The sequence below is a fragment of the Canis lupus genome, chromosome 7 (assembly GCF_011100685.1).
Source record: "Canis lupus familiaris isolate Mischka breed German Shepherd chromosome 7, alternate assembly UU_Cfam_GSD_1.0, whole genome shotgun sequence".
In the NCBI taxonomy this organism is placed as follows: domain Eukaryota; kingdom Metazoa; phylum Chordata; class Mammalia; order Carnivora; family Canidae; genus Canis; species Canis lupus.
In genome coordinates, this window is record NC_049228.1 from 24,445,946 (window position 1) to 24,466,891 (window position 20,946).

The following is a 20,946-nucleotide window of genomic DNA, read 5'->3' on the forward strand; positions in this document are numbered from 1 at the left end:
ATGCTTCTATTCTGAACCTCTCACGACTCTTGAATGATCAATCTTTCTTCAAGGGCCTCTGATAAGCAGCAAATTCTAGGTTTGATTATCTTAAGGAATTATTATTATTATTTTTAAATCTAGGAATGGTTCTCTTTCTCACCTTCACTATTTCTACCACAAATGGCTTTTTCTTTCTTTATAGTGTCTAACAGGATTTCTCTTAGTAGAGACATATTTTTGGAAATCTGAGAATCATTTGGAAGCACAGACTTTAGAAGAGGGAAACATTACTGAGCTGGTATCTAGGATACCTGTATCTCTTGCTTTGGTATTTTAATTTCACCAAAGAAACGTATGTTTGGTGAGTCTGCACATAGAATTTATGCCTTATGGTAATACCTAAAACGAAGTACTTGTACTTGATTTGTTAAAGGAAAATTATTCTTTACTAGGTGTACCTTTGAAGGACAAGAAGCAAAAATTTCAAATGTCTAATTTAAATAAAAACTTAAAAAATGTTTTTCAAATGTGCTTGGTGTTCTAGTAGTTTCATGGTCCTTCTGTGAATCAGGGGACAATGAATAAGTCTCAAAGTCCGAATCTACAACACTGTCTTGGTAAATCTTCATTTATTTGATCAGTTCATTAAGAAAGTTAACTTACATGAAAAAAAAAACCTACCAAGATCTTTAAAGTAAAATAACATATTTACATGGGTTTAATAACGTACATGTATTCATGTTTAAAACATATCTGAAAACCAAAACTTCAGTGCCTGCCTTTTTGAATGGTAATGGGAAGGTTGCAATATCATATGTGGCAGGATTCCTCCTAGGACCACCCAGTGCAGATCAGCCATCGATCTCACATCATTAGCCAGTCCAATAACACAAGGTTGAACAACTGTACTTCTTCCTGGTACACATGCTAAACTTTAAGCAGTAACTCACTGAATAGGTGATCTCACTTCACAGCCATATTGCTAATTAAAGGGTATGTGATTTCCCAAATTGTAGAGCACCCTAGTTCTATCAATAATCTTATAAATACGATACTGTAAGACAGAGTCAGAGATTGCCAAATGACCCTCTAGACACCTCAGTATATACTTTTACACGTAATACAAATGGCACCATTACCTAAACTCTGAATGTGAGAGCCCCAAACAACCTGAGGGATACCTTGGATACCTAATTGGGCAACCAAGTCAACTTTATATGGTTGCAACATACAGATACACATGACCTCCAAAAGATCTGAAGCTTATGAGCCCAACTCCTTGTGAATTTTATTCCTGATAATTTGTTTTAAACTATAGGCAGTTTAAATTCAACCCTAATGCATATTTAAGTATGAGAGACAGTTATCACTTCATGTTTTCCTTCAAAGCACTGAAAATATAAAGTGCCAAAGAAACGCAGTACCAGAGTACTGGAAAGTTATAGTGGAAGCCCTGGAGTCACAAAAGTTAAGTAGTCTCTAAGAAAAGGAAAATATATTAGGCCTAAAAATGACTCTTCAAAGAGATGTAGATAATTTGTTGAAATATATTTTAGCACTTAATAGTGTCAAAGCTCCTGAATAAAATGCTTTTTATTTCACTTAAAAGAAAAAAAATCCTACTAGATTTCTACTAGAAACATAAACCTTCAGTTTTCTCTTTTATTAAGAAAAATGTGACTCAGGGAAACAAAATTCAAGTGAGCACTGTGGGCATTAAAACATATGTATTGAACTCTTTTTCTTTCTTAAATGACAAAGAAACTGTATTTCTCAAAAACACTCCCCAATAATTGTACACTGGTCATTGCTTCTAACTTCATCTTGTAACAATAAACAGACTTTTTTTCATGGCGAAAAATCCCTCATGCATACAGCTACCTAAAAATGTTGTTGTGACTATACAAGGGGGATGATATTTGCATGCGAATACATGAGTACTGAATTGGTAACTGCAAAGATAATATAACCAGAGATGGCTAGACTGAAGAGAGAGATATGTAAGAGAAAAGTGTTAAATCCAGTTAACATTGTACTTCTGAAAAGACTCAAATATGACATAACCATAATGAAAACCAGTCTGGAATGGTATTAAACTCCATTGTATAAAATAGACAAAGCTTATTATTCTTGTTCAATTACCAAATAATAGTATAGGACTACTGTAGGCCAATTACGTTATAGAACAGTTGCTAGGTATAGTTCTCAAACCACTAAAAAGAAACCCTGCACCAGTGATTGTGGGTATTTAATTTTAACCCTTGGTAGGAAGTGAGGAAGAGTGATTTTCCTCTTGTTCAGGAAATAAAAAAAACAAGCAAGGCAGACTTCCCAGATTCAGGGCACAAACCCAACAGCTTTAAGCTGCTTCATAGATACATAGTTAAAACATTCCAGGGGAGAGATTTTCAATTTCCTACCCAAGGAATTTTAGGGGGTAAAATTCCCCATCCAAAAAAAAAAAAAAATCAAGTTGGCAATCAAATGGTGAGGTTAGAACGCAAACCACAGTAGTCTAGATAAGTAGCAATGATGCCTGTTGTGAAATTTAACCCTTTGGAGACGTAATAACAGAATGTCTAAATCAAGCACTTGGGCATTCTGCTTTATTGCTGAGTCTAGGCAGCCAGAAAAAAAAATTTTTTTCCCTGCCACAGAGATAATGCCCCTAATGTGGCCCTGGGCTCTTAGAGAAGAGCCATATCTCCTCTGGCCAATTAAGGAGTGGCATGGACCTGGCTCAGCTAGAGCCCCAGGGCAGTGGCCACTCAGCACTTCCTTCCTGGTAGTGTGGGGAAGAGGAGAAGAAAACAGGAGACTGCAAGCCTCTTTTAGGGATACAGGAATTCTCACAGAGGGTGGCAGATTCCCTACAAATGAAGTTCAATGAAAAACAGTCTCACCGCCAGAAGCCGAGGCACAAACAGACGATGCCCCATCCCCAGAAGTTCCAGCACTCGACATGCATACTCATTCACCAGCTTGCTTCTCTCGTCGTGCATGTCCTGGGACTTTTTGACAGGAGGTGTGAGCTTAGCAGCTGGGGCTGGGCAGGGCACCCCTTCTTCCATGAGCAGTAAGTAGGTATCCAGAATGAGAAAGCTGGATCTCTTATCCACAATTTTGAGAACTGCAGTGGGAGGGGAGCCAGGCTTAGGTTTCCCCAGGAGCACGCACAAGCCAGTCTGTGGTGGGAATTGTCAGCTAACGTCTCCACAGGAAGAACATTTTGGCTAAATTATCCACTGTGCAAGAGCCCCAAAGTAGACTGGAAAATGAAATCAAATCCTGATCTAAATAAAAAAACGGCAAAAGCAATCGAATGCAAGAAAATGGCCAAGAGTGATGCAGGAGAGTTCAGATACATGTGTTAAAATGTACAAGCAGCTTAGAAGGGTCTAGCGTGTAAGAGAGAGTGTGTGTGTGTGCGTGCGTGCGTGTGTGTGTATGTGTGTGTGTGCGCGTGAGTGTGTGTCTGCGTGTAAGCAGACAGCAGCAGCAGTAGCCAGGAAGCCAGGGCAGTTGTGAAGCTGCAAGGAGAAAAGGATGAGCTCATTGCAATCCTTGATTCGTGACAAGCAGCGCTGCTGCCGCCGCCACTGCTGCTGCCGCTGCCGCCTCTTGCTGTGAATCAGTAATGAAGGGGTAGGGAAGGAAGGGGAGGGCAGAGGAGGAGGTAGGTGAATGAGCATGCAGAGCGTGTCTCGGGGGAGAATGCTGTAATAGGAAACCAATGGCGAGTCGTTGGACAGATGTGCTTCCCCTCCTGGCCCACCTTCAGCGTTAGTCTGACAGCTTATGCTGTTGAATCCTAAAACCAAAGACAGATGAACTAGCTTCTCTTAACATGTAATGCTCACAGAAAAACCCGACAGCCTGCCAGCTAAAAGGCTGACCTTTCTTCACTCTTGCTTTCTAATAACCGTAACAGATAAAAGTCTGATTTTATCCTGCGTATTTAAAGTGGGATGCTCCAATCCTTGTTACATTACTGAAATCTCTACAGAAGAGAGGTTTAGGGTGACATGATACAGGATGAACAGAGAGCAAAGACAGAGCTTCCAAGAAACGACACACCCTCAAGTTGCAGTGTTTATGCAATAATAATGACTTTTTGCAATGCTAGAATGTGAAGTATTTCAGCATTCTGGGAAGCCATAATTAAAAGTAGGATTTTTATAAACATACAGTATGATAAAACAAAAACCTACAATATAATGACAGTGTACATCTAAGGAATCACTAAAGTTGAGATTCTCAAAGCAGTAATAACTTTCTTAAGCTACACTCAGTTAATAGTTCAAAACATTATTTTAATACTCTCTGGTCAAATTAATCCTTCCCTACTAATAATGTAACTGAGGGATATCCATGGTTTAAAATTTTACAGTCTTAGTCCATGCTACATTAACTTCCTTGGAGTGAATAATCATTTACAGCCAAATGAGGGCAAAAAGACAAGATCACCTTTAGGAACAGTTTCTAAACTTTAGCTAACAAATAACTAATTATATTCAGAATCTTGGTGCTGCAATTCTTTAGTAAGTACCAGATCAGTTTCTCCATGTGAGTTGTAGCATGATATGGAGTAACAGGACTAAGAGAGCCAGACCTAGCTCCTTCTGAGGCTTAGTCTGTTGCTCTGACAATTAAGAGTTATAGATCTCTGCAAGAATAGAAATAGAAACATATTTATCAGCATATCTCTGTGATCTTTGTTAAAGAAATAGATTGATACAGAATTGGGGTTAAAGGGAAATAAATATTTCCTGCTTTAACAGAATATTGAGTTCCTCTTTCCAAAATTCAATAAAACATTTTTTTGTTAAACATTTCGAGTATTAACAAAATCTTAAATAAGATATTTATATATTGTTGTAAAGCTTATTTCTTCAAACATGATTTTTTCCAAAAATAATTTTTCTTCTTCGTTCTTTCTCTTTCTTTTCCTTCCTTCCTTCCTTCCTTCCTTCCTTCCTTCCTTCCTTCCTTCCTTCCTTCCTTCCTTCCTTCTTTTTTTCTCTTTCTTTCATTCTTTCTTTCTTTTCCATTTTTTTTTAGAAAGAGAAAGAGCCTGTGTATGCTGGGGGGAGGGGGAGAAGGAGAGAGAGAATCTAAAGCAGGCCCCATGCTTACTTACCACTGTCCCGTCCTGGGGCCTATCTCACAACTCTGAGATTATGACTTGAGTCAAAATCAAGAGTCAGACACTTAACCAACTGAGCCACCCAGGTGCCCCTCCAAATATAATTTCTTAAAAAAAAATAGAGATTTTAATGTAAGACGATCAAAACCATAAGAATATGAGAATATGATATATATTTCAGATCCCTAAGGTTTTGGAAGAAATGAGGAAATATCTGATGGGCTACCCAGGGAGGGGCTGGTTCAGCTAGAAGGGGGAGACTATAAGGTTGAGGCCAGAGGTTCTGGGCCTTTCATAGCCTACCCCTACACACACACACACACACACACACACACACACACACACACACAAAGACTCGAAGGGAACAGCTCCATTTTTATCTTGTTTACATACTGGAGTTCTGCATGAAATTCTGTTTGAAAAGACTGTGCTACTGCTATGTAAGTGTGAAAAGCACTGCCATGGAAGCTTCCTGTTTAAGAACAAGGGGACGTTTTTACTTGCAAAGGAAGGGAGAATTCAGTGAGTCCTTTGCTTATAGGACTTTTTTTTGCATATATATATATATATATTTAAAGATAGGGGAAATGTTTCCATGCAACTGATTTGGTTTCAAAGAACTCTGGTAAAAGCATCTATTTTTTATTACATAAACCAGAAACAAAGAATTTCTTGCCCAAATGCATCCAGGTAAGAAGTCAAAATTAATCAAAAGACTTCAGAACTATAGTTTGGCTCACAAAAGAAGCTCTATCAAATATAATAACCAAAGTGTGATATTTTAATGATATTTAATGAATAAACCAACTTAAAACATAGGTACATTTAAGAAATGCTATGTAAAAGCCATTATAAATTAGTAAGTGGTTCTGTATTTCAGTTTTCCTAATCCCTCCATCATCTTCCCCCTCAAAAATGCATTATCCTTGAGGAAGTCAAGGTATGGGTTCAGCCCAGGCTCTGAGTGGCCCCTGCTGGGAGGGCAGCTGTGGCTTTATGGGGAGGTAGCATGGGTCCCGAGCGCACCTTCCAGCCAGTCTGAGGAACTGGAGCCACACCAGAGTCCTGCAGAAGGCATGGGGATTAGAGCCAGAGGAGGAACAGGAGGAAGGAAGAAGTGGGAGCAGGCCCAGCTGTCTACTCCTACCAGCCCCCGAACCAAGATGCCAAACCAGAAGAGGCAGAGCTGGCCAAGTGGGGGATGGAGAAGATGTAGCTGCTGACATGCAGAATTGGATCCAGGTCCTAGGGCTTCATAGGCCAGACTGGCAGTTAAGAGCAAGGATGAAGATGAAATGGGAACAAAAGCATGGAGCAACTATAACTCTGTCCCCATGGACCGAGAACATGTGTTGAGCTGGTGAAAAGGGCAAAGGCTGAAGGTAAATAATTCCCAGTGGGAAATATGGTATAGAAAGCCCTCCAGGCCCAGAAAGTATCTCCTGCCTAGAAATGGCAGGAGATACTGAGACCTGTCTCATCTCCCTGCACTCCAGGCCAGTATACACATAGGAACGAACATACGCAGGTTGTAATGCCCATCCCCATCCTCTCCTCTTCCTTCCCACATCAAGGTGAACCAGATTTCTCAGAAACCTACCTATTCACTTCTGTCTATATGGGGACATTAGCCTAAGCCCAACCCGTCTCGGCATATCATACTATGGAGAATAAAGTACCCTTTATAAACAGCCCCAGCCCCCGTCCCCTAAAGTATCATCCTTGCTTTCAAAATTTCCATAATTTTTTCAGGTTGTCTTGGAGAATAAGCCATTGATCAATATCAGGTAAAATAACTCTTGTATAGAACAACTTGGTGAAATAGAACAATGGATGCCAGGCATTTTTGAAGCCCTAGAAGAGTGACTCATCTTGGTGAGCATTTTTTCTTCTCCATCCCCAACTCCCCATAGATAAAGTAATTTATTTACTGTTGATGAGATTCAGTACAGTACACTTCTGATAAATAAAATTTTGAGTTATAAAGTAGTCCAAAGATGAAACTAAGGATAGAAAAAAAAAAACCTCTTCTAAATTAACCAGTTAAAGACACATGATTTCTCAAATTCCTTACACTATCATGAAGATTTTTTTTTTAATCTGTAAAGGAAGTTCAACAGCAGGTTGAAGATAAGATGGGAAATTTGGATGAATCATGCAATGAAGCAGAGTGAGAAAAAAGTAAAGAGGACTAGGCAAATGGTCCTTAAGCCATGGTCTAAAAAAATAGAAGACTTGCTCTCTGGAGTGCTGGAATCAGGTGGACGGTGGCATAGTCCTAATTAGAACCTGGTGCTTGAGTGCTCTCCCTGAGCCACTCCACTGTGTCATGATTGCTGGACATGCACAAGACATAAATAGACTCCCATTGTAAACTGAAAAGCATATCTGATTTAATTTATTGCACTGTAATTAAGAACACTGAGTGCAAAGAAACAATTACTTATTCCAGGGATTACAAAGGTGAAGAAGGAAACATTCTCCAATCTGCAAGAATTTAAAACTGGAGAAACATTCAAACAAAGACAAAGCAGGATGCAGACATCATAAAAGGAGGAACAACACCGTATTATGATCTAGTTACATCTTTGTTATTCACAATGGATGCAGACAAAAGTAGGCTTATGCTAGTGGGACTGGCCTGGACCTAAATCCAAGAATAATGAGAATTAAACATACCTTTAGGAGCAAAACAGGACACTGCTTTTTACATTATCTTTTAGTCACTTTTACTTGTAGGACATGGGTAAATTACTTAATATTCTTTGAATCTCTATAAAATGCTAATGTCATGTACTTAGCCAAGTTGCTCTAAAAACTTAGTAATTTAGTGCATAGGGTGGATGCTAGTCTTTTCAGTAAGTCATATAGAAGAGGAAAGCAATTGTAAAATGCATTGTGTTCACCTGGCTTAGGCTTTAGAGAGACAAAAATGACTCTGAATGCATTCACATTAGAAAGAGGATTGACCAAATACCAATAAAAGAAATTCCAGTGAGTCCAACTGCCCCTAATCTTGAAGATTTAAACACGTAGTAATAAGTAGGAAAGGACCTATACTCTTCTAAACTTGGAAAGGTAAAAGGGCAAAAACTGAATTATCTAGTTATTTCTTTTTTGTTGAATAGACTTTTTATTTTTTTATTTTGATTTTTTTTAAGATTTTATTTGAGAGAGAGAGTGCATGAGAGAGAGCACAAGCAAGAGGGCAGGGCAGAGGGAGAGGGAGAAGCAGGCTTCCCACTGAGCAGGGAGCCCAATGTAGAACTGGATGTGGGCTAGATCCAAAGACTCTGGGATCAGGACCTGAGCCCAAGGCAGATGCTTAACCAATGGGGCCATTCAGGTGCCCCTGGATAGATAACTTTTTAAAAGATGAATCCTCAATAATTTGACAAGTTCCTAAGATCCAACAAATAGGTCAAATAAAGATGACACAGTAAGTAGTACTGTATCTTGGCATACATGTAACCTATACAACACACACACTACCATTCAAGTCTTTATTCTGCTTGCATTCTGCTACATGCTTCTGGAGGTAGAAAGATACACCAGATGCTGCTTTTAACTTTATATATTATTCACATTATTTGAAGAAGAGGCTAAAATGAAATATAGTAAGACTGAGCATACAAGTTATATCACAGGGAAATGAGTCTCATTATTTTATAGCTGGAATCATACACTGAAGAATTGGAGTATAAAATAAAATACTTAATTAACTAACATCGTGGTGGATGGTCAGGTAACAAATTTATAGGAATTCAAAGGGAAAAAAAAGATTCCTGTAAAATGTTATAGACTAATCTACTGTTTAAGAATGGTCTGACCTCTCATTAAGACTTAAGGCATAACCATCTTAAAGGAGGGTTGTTTTTTTTTAATAGAAGAGATAACTTTGTCCCACCAACAATAATTTAATAACATGCTGCACAGTCATGGTAGCATCACTACGACCTTATCACACATTCTTGTATAGCTAGATTCTAGCATAAACCTTTATTAATGCAGGAACTTCTACAGTCTGCAAGAAATGGTCATTTTACCTCTACTTCCTTATCTTTCTTGACAATTATAAAGGTTGCCTATTTTATTATTGGACATTTATTTTTTAGAGAATACTACTTACAGTAAGCCAGAAATGCAAAACTTCCAGTCATTGGATTGGGTTATACAGTTTATAACAACATAGAATAAGTCTATTTTTTTATGTGACATTAATTAAAATATTTGAAGGCAGTCTTAATTACCTTTTCTCCAAGCTAACCATCCCTGCTGCTAACTGGACCTCCTATAAGCTGGTTTCTGGATACTCTAGGTATGACAGCAAAATCATAAAATAATGTGGCTTTGTTAGACCCTAGAAAGCATCAAAGTCTAACACGTTTATCCTATTGATGGTAAGATTGAGGCAGCAGATAAGTGCCTGTTTAGGATCATAAAACTTGCTTGAGGCAGAGCCTGGAAGCCAAGATCCCAGGGCCCAGTTGCACAGCAGGGAACCTTGCATTTCTGGCACTGTAACTTGTTGTCTCTCAATTAATGTAGCCCATTTAAAAACAAAAAACTGTCTTATTAGGAAAACTGTACTTTACCATTTTACTTCATATGAAATTGATCTGGAGCCTGTGCCTGCTATGTGGTATGAAAGAATCTAAGATTCATAGATTTGAGTTGAGAGGGGCATCCAAAAGCCTGCCTTGAGAATAATATCTTCTGAACACACATTTATGATAATAAAGCACATCTGCCTTCTCAATTTTTAACCAAGGAGCACTCTCTTCTTCAATCAGTTAGAGAGGCTATATCCTTGGCAGCTCAGCCACTGTCTACTTAAGAGTAGCTTTCTCAAAGCCATGTTAGTGATGTAGGCTTGAAAATGGAATGCTGTCTCAGTTCATTCATTCCTTTCCCTGGGCAGTTGATATAAGGCTTACATTTATTTTCAAGGTAAGCAGAAGTGTAAATAAATATTAGCAGGGCCTGTTTATGTTAAACTGATCAGATTAGAATAATGATCTATAAAATCAAGATTGTTCCTCAATTCTCTCATGCTGGATCAGCATTTTACTTTTTGTTTTTATGTGTGTGTATGAGTGTATGTTTGTATTGTTTGTCATGGTTGTTAAAAATAATGAGGTGCTTTATTCATCTTGATAAGTTATGAATTGCCTCTACCTTCTTCCCATGGTCTACCTCCAGTGCTCTATTAAATTTGCTATCTCTGGCATCTTCACGTTACATAGAATGCTAAGTGTAGTTTAATAGCTGTCACTTTGAAAAATAATATTTTCAGCAGAGTAGTTATATGAGTCAGCCCATGTATTAGCAAGTGAATTTATTTCCATAAAATGAATATATCAAGATGGGGACATTCATGTTTGTTTGTGTTTTTTTGTTTTGTTTTGTTTTTTTGCTTAGACAAGTCCATGTTCTGCAATAATAATGGTAATAGCCATATAGCCATACTAGTTCTTTGCCCCTCCCCCTTCCCTCACAACTTTAAATGGATTCAGTAGAATTTCAGAGGTTGCAAAATGGTGAGAATGGAGGTGATTTTTCCTCTATTTTCACTGGGGGTGAACTCCCCTGGGAGTTCAATTCCTATATACTCAGTATTGCTACAGGCTGTCCTACATGATGGCAGAAGAACACATATACAGGGGGCTTTCCTGCTTGGTAGGCTCCTTTACCTATCTCATACTCATATTTGTTCTAAGCAGGGCCTAACAAAGCAACTTATACATCACAAACTCTGGTAGATATGTGAGTCACTCTAAGTATGAATAATAGTGGTTATTATTCATTTAGTATCTATAAAGGCTATGAACCATGTAAGTCCTAAGAGTATGCATTACTGCATTTAATCTTAACCAATTATGACTTTTTCACATTGGAGGCACCTGAGCTTAGAAGAGTTAAGTGACTTGCCCAATATCATATTGCTAGTAAGTGGTAACTGCAACTATAGTTTTTTGATAACTACCAAATGTTTAAAATCTAATTTATTAAATAGTGAAGGAAGTAGACTTAAATAGGTTATATCCTAGAGACTAACCAAATTAGTCCAGTGCAAACAACAGGATTTGCACAGTCATGTCACTATGAATATACTGAGGGACTAGTGTGTTGTGGGTGCTAAAAGAAATGACAGAAACAAAAACAGAGTAAAAACTTATGCCCAAGGAGTAACAGGTGTTACAGGGTGGACCTGGTGACCCTATCCACACCCTCTTGTTAAACACTACTGAACAACACAGCCACGGAATCAGCCCTCTCTCCAGAGTTCCCAACGTGTATATCTACCTCCAAACATATGTATGACTACATATACAAAGAGTTCAGGAAATAGGTTATGTGTAGCCTAACCTGTAACCTCATCTCAGTAAAGTCACCATTTCTTCCCCAGCACAGATCCTCCTCTTACATTTCTTATCCTAGCTAATGGGTTCCCCTCCTGACCAGTTTGGCACCTGGGTGTCATCCCAAAGTCCTCCTTTTTACCCCCCTCTACCTCTAACCCATCATTCAAGTCTAGTGGATTCAACCTTCTCACTGTCTCTCAAAACTATCCCCTCTCCTCAACTCCCATCTCTTTTGATTTGAGATCAGCCCTTAGTATGACATGCTTTTTCCTTTTCTTAAATAGTGTTTCCCCATCTAATTCACTTGCCCTTTATTAATCTGTCAAAATTCAACTGATATCACTTCCTGCAGGAACCACCCTTCAATCCACAGTTGGAACACCTGGCCCACTATTTGCTCCCCCATTTTTCCACCTCTGCTGTCTCTCTCACAGCACTTGCAGGCTTATACCTGAATGAGTTGCATGAAAATCAGGGGTTAGGGTCCCTCTCCCCTGCTAAGGCAGTTAGAGATAGGTATCATGCACTGTCCTTCTTTGTGTCCTAAAAATCCAGCAGAGGCAGTTACTTAACACATAATAGGTACCCCATAATTATTTATCAAAATGATTCAGCATTCAAAATAGACAAAATATGTGTAGGAGAATGACAGACAAGCATTTCTCTGATCAGAGATATTGGTGCTTTATTATTTCTGAGCCTTTTAAGATGCTCTTCCCTCTTTCTGGAATGTTTTTTATTTATTTATTTATTTATTTTTTATTTATGATAGTCACAGAGAGAGAGAGAGAGAGAGAGAGGCAGAGACACAGGCAGAGGGAGAAGCAGGCTCCATGCACCGGGAGCCCGACGTGGGATTCGATCCAGGGTCTCCAGGATCACGCCCTGGGCCAAAGGCAGGCGCCAAACCGCTGCGCCACCCAGGGATCCCTCTGGAATGTTTTTTGTCCATCATTTTTTTCTTTGAAAATGTTAACAAACCTTCAAAATGTTAGAGAAAACAAAAACTGAGATTTTTTTTTAATTTTTATTTATTTATGATAGTCACCAAGAGAGAGGGAGAGAGGCAGAGACACAGGCAGAGGGAGAAGCAGGCTCCATGCACCGGGAGCCCGACGTGGGATTCGATCCCGGGTCTCCAGGATCGCGCCGTGGGCCAAAGGCAGGCGCCAAACCGCTGCGCCACCCAGGGATCCCAAAAACTGAGATGTTAAACAGACCTGGATTTATTTATTTATTTTAAAGATTTTATTTTATTTTATTTATTCATGAGACACAGAGAGAGACAGAGACAGAGAGACAGAGAGAGGCAGAGACACAGGCAGAGGGAGAAGCAGGCTCCATGCAGGGAGCCCGACATGGGACTCGATCCCCGGTCTCTAGGATCACACCCCGGGCTGCAGACAGTGCTAAACCGCTGCCCAAGACCTGGATTTAAAGCCAACATTCGATGTCTAGTAACTGTGTGACTTCAGGAAAGTTAACCTCTTTGAGTTTAATTTTCCTTAAGGAAATGAGGTGTTTAAAACAGTAATCTTAAGAAGTTGCTAACATTATTAATGACTATGACATTTCTAGGTTGGTAAACTGGGATGATAGTACAGAGAATAACTGAGAGAAAAAGCACTGGGTCAGATTGGGTGGAGGATGAATGGAGTTGGTAAGAAATATGTGGCAACCTGTTGGAGATGTTCCATAGGCCATAGGAAAGATGGATATGGAGCCAACAGATGGTTTTAGAAATCATTGGTGAAGTATGGGAATGAATGAGGTAAACTAGGGAAAATATTGAAAGCCATGAAGAGATGTTCTCATATTATGTCATGATATTCTTCTCAATTATGCCAAGTGTGATTTAATAATGAGTCATATATATTATCAGGGAAATAACTGACCCCACCAGACAGAATGCTCCTTAAGAAAACATTTTACATTTGCTTCATTCACCAACATGTTTCCAGCACCCAATAGAGTGACTACATATAGAAAGAGTTCAGGAAATAATTACTGAGTTGATGAATGATTGAATCTCATATAATATTCACTGATGGACTTTCTAGTCATTTGCTTGAAATTTGGTGACCTAAATAATTAGTAACATGACAATATAAATTTCTAATAAAAATGTGCTAAAGTGGAGGCAAGAATAAAAATTTCACAAGTGCCTGTTGTGAAGGCCAGGCATTGTGCCATGTACTTCCATGCACAGTCTTATTCCATTTCTATAATATGTTGTAATGAGGTCAGTGCTAAAAGAAATGATTTGTTCATGTTTTGCAAGTCAGTTTTTTTTAAGTTTTTATTTTAAGTAATCTCTACACCCAACATCAGGCTCAAACTCACAATCGTGAGACCAAGAGTTGCATGGTCTTCTGACAGAGCCAGCCAGTGTCTCTTTTGCAAAACCAGTCTGCTTGATTTCTACAACATCCTTGATTTCCCACTTTCTCTCAGCCTTCCAAGTCTTTTTTTTTTTTTTTTTTAAGATTTTACTTATTTATTCATGAGAGACACAGAAGGAAAGGCAGAGACACAGGCAGAGGGAGAAGCAGGCTCCATGCAAGGAGCCCAATGTAGGACTCGATCTGGGAATCCGGGATCAGGCCCTGAGCCAAAGGCAGATACTCAATCGCTGAGCCACCCAGGTGTCCCTCAGCTTTTCAAGTCTAATTTATCTACAAGTCCTGTCAGCTCTATATACAAAATTATCTGAATCTGTCTTCTTTTTCCATCTTCACTGTCACCACCTTAATCCAAGCTATCATCATGTCCTGCTTGGCCTTCTAAAACAGCATCTGACTCGTCCCCATTCTTGCTTCTTTTCAACTTACATTCCATACGCCAGGATTAATCAATCCAAATGTCTTAAAACCACAAATCAGATACAATTTCTCCCTGCTAAAACTTATATTGGCTTCCCCTTAAACCCAAATGCTAACATTTCACTACCTTTTCCATGTCTCTACTGACCTGGGCCCTGCCTAGCTCCCTGACTGCATCTCCTTCTTCACTACTTGCTCACTCACTCATGGTGCTCTGCTCATACTGGCCCCTCCTCTGTTCTGAACATACAAAACTTCTCCTGCTTGAGGGCCTTTGTACTTGCTGTTGCCTCTGAGCTTCATAAGGCTAAGTCCACTACATCATTCAACTCAAATGTTATTTTGCTCACAGAGGACTTCTCTTATCATTTTATCTAAAGGAGAGCACTAACACATCAGACTTTCTTGTATTCTTTCTTTCATGACATTCATTATTACTACTTGGAACTGTTTACTTCTTTCTCATTTGTTACCTCTTTCTCCTACTAGAAAGTATCAGGGCAAGGCTCATGGGGGAGAGGAGGGAGAGTTTTTTTCTTTTTTAAAGTTTTTATTTATTAGAGAGAGTGAGCGAGCATGAGCAAGGGGAGTGACAGAGGAAGAAGGAGAAGCAGAGGGAGCAGGGAGCCCAATGCAGGACTCAATTCCAGGACCCTGGGATCATGGGTCTGAAGGCAGACATTTAACTGACTGAGCCATCCAGGCACCCTGAGGAGGGAGAGTTTTAAATAATCTTTCCTAACAAGTTATTAGAGAAAAACATAAGTGTAAAATAAGTTTCCGGATTCAGCTTCTTTCTTTCTTTCTTTCTTTTTCTTTCTTTCATTCATTCATTCATTCATTCATTCATTCATTCATTTTTACTTTAAAAGGTTATTACTCTACAGAGCCTTCTGAATCTCTCTTTTCTATAGCAACCAGAAGGCAATGAAAGTGATCCTTTGACATTTATAGATTCAATATTTATCATTTTAGCTCTCCCTGAGAGACCCTACAAGGCCATAACATAACACAGCAACTTGTGGGTTTGCTGAGGAATGAATTTAGTTACTTTCATGCAGCAGATGGTAAGTGAGCTTACCTTATAGTCTCTGGTTATTCTATGTTCTTATGACAAGGCAGTTATTTTATCTCAATTTTATAAAAAAAGACACTGAATAAAAATATCATAGTGGTATTAAAACATTTAAAAGCATTGTAGAATATACCATTCATGAGTGTCAACTTTTCTCCCCCCTGAACTTATGTCTTATACACATTTTTGTACAAAAAGGTCTACCTGGTTAACTGTAATAATGAATGCTATGATTAATACTAAATGTTATGCTTCTAAAAGGGCTACTATGAATCTATAACTATCATAAAGACTAGCCACCTAAAATTGCAGAAACCATTTTAGACATGCAAGTAGCTGAGTCATTGTGGTTTTTGATAGAGAGAGGTTTCTATATTTAAAAACAAAGATATCATAATATTGGTTTTAAAGTCCTGAAGACTTTGTATAATATATGCTATAAAACTGTCAACTACTTTAGGAAGGAGAAAGAAATTAACACAGAAAAGCAGAAACACCCCTTAAACCAAGTAGGAAGAAAGAGGACTAAACAAGTCCAGGGGCAAAAGGTGAAAGACAAAATATTCAATTCTCTATATATACATCATGAGCTCAGAGTGTGCTTGGTGCTAGTGGAATATAAAACTAGTGAATATGGTCTCTATCCTAAATGGCATTATGGACTTATAGCAGAAACAAGACCCATGACTGGGACATTAGGGGATCCACATGACAGTATATAAAAATGTGCCCACTAGGTACATCTGAGGTCAGATTATGATGAAAGCAGAATGCCAGAGTGAATAGACAGGTGAATAATACAATGAAGACAATCTTTAGAAAGATGAATTCTGGAAGCAGAACGCAAGAGAGTTTAAGAGAAGAGACTGAAGGTAGACGAGTCATAAAGTGCTTGCAGTGAGCCAAATGTGAGAAGAGGAAAGCCTGGACCGTTGTGGTTGCCATGGACACAGAACAATGCTTAAATTTGAGATGCATCATAAAGGAAAAATAGCTCTTCGTTTTATTTGTATAACTTTCCAAGTACATGTGGCTTATTACGGCCTCTTTTATAGAACTCATTGATACAAAATTGCCAGAGATAATATTCTTTACCAAATCAGGGAAAGACACACCACAGAGGAAGTGAAATGCCCCCTGACGTATGAATCCTCCCTCAAAGTTGCTAATTTTGAGGCACTAAATTGGGCTAAAAGATCAATTGGTTTGGACCCTTTCTCTGCGAGGCTAATTATTAATGGAGTACGAACCCTAGTGCTTTAGGCTGAACCAGGTGCAAGTTGATCTGTTAGCACTACTCAACTGCAGGGACACAGTGGTTATCACTGAATGAGCAGTAAGTGAGAATATGTATGGTCTAATAAGCTGCCTTCCCTACAAAAAACATTTTATATGCAGCTCCTTTCCTTAAAATTAAAGAGAGGACAGGACTGGAAAGTTGTTAAGAAGACAAGAGAGAGAGAGAAATAAAGGAGAGAATAGCAATGAGAATAGCAATGACTTAGCATTTATCACTGAGCACATCTAATTGTTCCCATGTCTCCCTGATGGCACCTGGGAAATGCTGTCAGCATCCCCCATGCCCTTTCCATCTCAACTGTCACAGACTTGGTTCAAAAAGCCTTCATGATTTCTCTTCTGGACCATCCTCATAGTCTAACTACTCTCTATATTTATTACTTGTCTCTTCACTTTTCCCTTGATCTCTCATGGTCTTCAAAATTTTCTTCTTAAAACACCACATTTAACTACATAACTGTTTGAAGGTAGCCTCTGGCCCACAGATTCAAAGGTTAGCACACAACCTTAACCATAAGACACCCTTCAGACAATCGAGACCTCTCCTGCCTTTCCAATTACATCTGTCACCTTGACACCTTAAGCTCACTGTTCTCATGAAGCTTCTCCCCCAACATGCTGTATTTTGTATTTTCTGGTTCTCACATATGCTGTTCTCATTGCCTAAAATATTCCTTGTCTTCCCTTGCTAATCTTTTTAAGTTTAATTTAAGTAATCTCTACACCCAATGTAGAGCTTGAATTCATGACCCCTAGAGCAAGTCAGATGCTCTTCTGACTGAGCCACCCAGGTGACCCCCTTGCTAATCAAGACTCAAATGTCAATTTCTCTTCCAAGTCATCCCTATCATTACCTGCCTCCTCTGTCTTTGCACCCTGTCCTGTTTCTTCACTGACCACACAGTAACAACCAATCTGTGGCAATTATTTGCATACCTGTCTTTCCTAATTTATTTGTGAAGTCCTTGACTCAACTACAACATATTCATCTTGGCATTTCCACTACCCAACAGCTCTTGGTCACGGTGGTTGCAGATTATTTAAATAAATATTGAGTAAATAAATGAATAACTGATGCTCAAATGAAGAAGTTAGTTATAAATGGAATTAAAATAGGAGCTTAAGGGCAGCCCCCGTGGCGCAGCGGTTTAGTGCCGCCTGCAGCCCAGGGCGTGATCCTGGAGACCCTGGATCGAGTCCCACATCAGGCTCTCTGCGTGGTGCCTGCTTCTCCCTCTACCTGTGTCTCTGCCTCTCTCTGTGTCTCTATGAATAAATAAATAAAATCTTTAAAAAAAATAGGAGCTTAATTTTTAAAAAGACCTTTATTACACTAGGGGATTGTAAGTATCTCTTTTATTTAATATCTGAATTAGTAAAAAGAAAGGTCAAAAAGAAAGCAAGTGCAGTATCTATGGATTTCTAAAAGAAGAGAGGGAAAATGCTAACACATAGTAAAACAGTGTAAAAGCCATAAGAAAATAAATAAAACTCAAATTATTTAGCAATATGCTATGACTCAGTAGTTCCTTCAGAAACAAATAAATTTGACTTGGGGAGTGTGGCGGCTCTCATCATTAGACAGGTTAGTTCTCTGGAGGTAGATCAATGGACAAATGGATAGACACTTTGGAAGTCCATTTGGAAGGACACAAACCGAAGCCCAGAAGTCATTGTTTTAGTCTGGACTTTAGTACATAAAATACATTGAGGAGGGGAGTGTTAAATTAAAAAATATCTTCCATTTCACATGGAAACAAAATGTAAGTGTTGATGGAAGTAGTAACTTACTTGGCTATAAGTAATCAGTATTGCAAAATCCAATCATTAAAGTTCTCAAACAAAGGTTTCTAAACAATGCTGACATGTGCCCAAAGTTACATTAACATAAAATACACCTTTAAGAAAACATCTGATTGGCAAGTTGATTTGTCCAAGAGGGCAATACTCAAAATTTACTAATAACAGGACTGAAAGCACAATCAAGAAAATGACAAGGAAATCACCATGGCAGATAGAAGACACTTCCACATGTCCCCCTATAACTATTACATTTAGATAAGATAAAAACTGCAAGTAAATGGGTAAGATGTTTGAAATGAAATTAGCCAGGCTAGATAAATTAAGCAAAGAATTGCATTCCCGTTTGTTTTATATTTACATATGGTTTTTCTTTCTTCCTTTCCTATGAATGAAAGTTGATACATCTAGCCAAACATCAAGAACTTAAAGTCTAATATGTAAGTATTTCACTGTATATAAGACAATGGGGCCTGAGAGCAGGTGTCACCACTACAAGGCTTACAGTCTGCACATAATAGTGGAGAAGCAGTATAGTCTGTATGGTCAGCACTTGAATAAACGTGTTCAAGAGCTTCCCCAGGCCCTGAATGGTCTTGTGCTTAAAGGAGGCATTATTCCTTTAGCTCATTAAATACCAATGTCAGCTTTGTTGTCTTTGCTCTGAAATGAGAACACATTATTTTCCAATAGGAATATGCCAACTATAACTGTGCTCAGCAGGAATTTCTTTGATTTCTTCTATTTACATAAAATTGCCTAAACCTAGCATAAAATGCCAAGTCATGATAACTACAATTTACATATACATATGTATATTTTTATATTTACTGAAATTGCCTATTTTATTAAAATGGTAGCTGAGTTAAAAACTAACTTTAATCTAAAAGTAAGACTTAAAAAAATAAATAAATAAAAGTAAGACTTAATTCTCTGTTTTAAAATCACTTATCTGGGGGATCCCTGGGTGGCGCAGCGGTTTGGCGCCTGCCTTTGGCCCAGGGCACGATCCTGGAGACCCGGGATCGAATCCCACGTCAGGCTCCCGGTGCATGGAGCCTGCTTCTCCCTCTGCCTCTCTCTCTCTCTCTCTCTCTCTCTCTCTGTGACTATCATAAATAAATTAAAAAAAAAAAAAGTTTAAAAAAAAAATAAAATAAAATCACTTATCTGTTAACAGTATATTTTTTGAAATACTGCAGTATGTTCTCTACAAAAAGGAAGAAGAAGAAAAACTTTCTAATAGCCTCTTAAATATCACCAAGAACAAAATGGGTCCTATTTGAAATACGCCATCTTCCATTATTTTATAATTAAGGAGGAGGCATTTATAATTTAATAATTAAGAATAGATTTTTTTAAAAAAAGAATAGATTGACTGGTAACCTCCTTTCCAAGGCTGATCATTTAAAATGGAGCTGGCTCAAGCACCTAAGAGCTTGCAGAACACGTAAAAGCCCAGTTGCATATAAGCATCTACTCGACTCCCCACTACCTCACTACCCCCCACCTGCTCCCTACCTTCTTCCATCTCCAGACTGCCCTCTTTACACTTATTTTCATTTGCTTTCTTGACAGTTCTGTCTATTCTTGGCTTTGTACTCAGGTTCTTCAAACTCATCCTAGGCCAGCCTTACTGGATGGCCCATGCCCATCTTGGTGATGCCCTTCAGTTCATCTGCTCAACTCTCAAACTTTATGAGTGTATTACCATCTCAGATAGATAACTCACTACCAGTCCCACACCTGCTGGAATCAGCCTCTCCCACTTCCTGCCACAAGAGGGAGAGATCTCAGACTAGTAATGTCAAAGAAAGAAATCTGAGATAAGGTACATATAACAAATTGATGAAGAAAGCTAAAGAGAAAGGATAAGATAGTAAAAGTAGTCAAGTCTGTAATTATTCAAATAAATGAGAAAAAATACCAAAGATGCAAAGATGTGCATCTCACACTCAATTTATGAACAGAAAATGGTGGCACTAAATTTCAAACTGAGAATTAACAGATTTGAATGTCTATTGTAATTCTATTTAAATGTCTCGTGTATCAGGAATAAACGAATTTAATGATGTCACTAAAGTTATTCAGTGAATAACTGACTCAGGAAGAGCCAGCAATGTGTTTAGATTCCTTATCTGGTATTCCCTCACACCCCCACTCCAATATACTATACCTGCAAAAAGTCTAATCTTTCCTATAATGCAAAGTGCCACCCACACAGAGTTGCAGAGCAGACCCAGCGCACAGTAACAAATGAACAAATTAGTTTCAAAGAACTTCCCTTAAATTCTTTACGTAGCACTTAAGTAAAATAAAGCAGATATTTAAAAGCACTTACTTTAGCATGTAAGCTGTAACACATCAGTATTTTCCTGAGAGATATCCCTATTGAAGACTATAACACAGGAAGGTAAATGATGACCAGAGGTTAGGTGTGAGCTGGACTTGAAAACA

The 20,946-nt window shown here is 38.5% G+C and overlaps 1 protein-coding gene and 1 pseudogene across 9 annotated transcripts in view; one reads left to right on the plus strand and one right to left on the minus strand.

Moving 5' to 3' along the window:
* Positions 1-20,946, minus strand: part of RABGAP1L (RAB GTPase activating protein 1 like) — a 744,356-nt gene that overhangs the window by 159,107 nt on the left and 564,303 nt on the right. Inside the window, exon 1 of one of the 9 annotated variants that reach the window (XM_038542450.1) lies at positions 2,886-3,622. The exons of 7 other annotated variants lie outside the window; for them this stretch is intronic. In XM_038542450.1, coding sequence (XP_038398378.1) covers positions 2,886-3,053 — 168 coding nt within the window. In that variant the 5' untranslated portion in view covers positions 3,054-3,622. Of the gene's footprint in view, positions 1-2,885; positions 3,630-20,946 lie in introns of those variants that run through there. One more of the 9 variants, XM_038542455.1, reaches the window with a different exon arrangement.
* The window catches only part of LOC102157119, a 33,401-nt pseudogene continuing 18,263 nt past the window's right edge, over positions 5,809-20,946 (plus strand).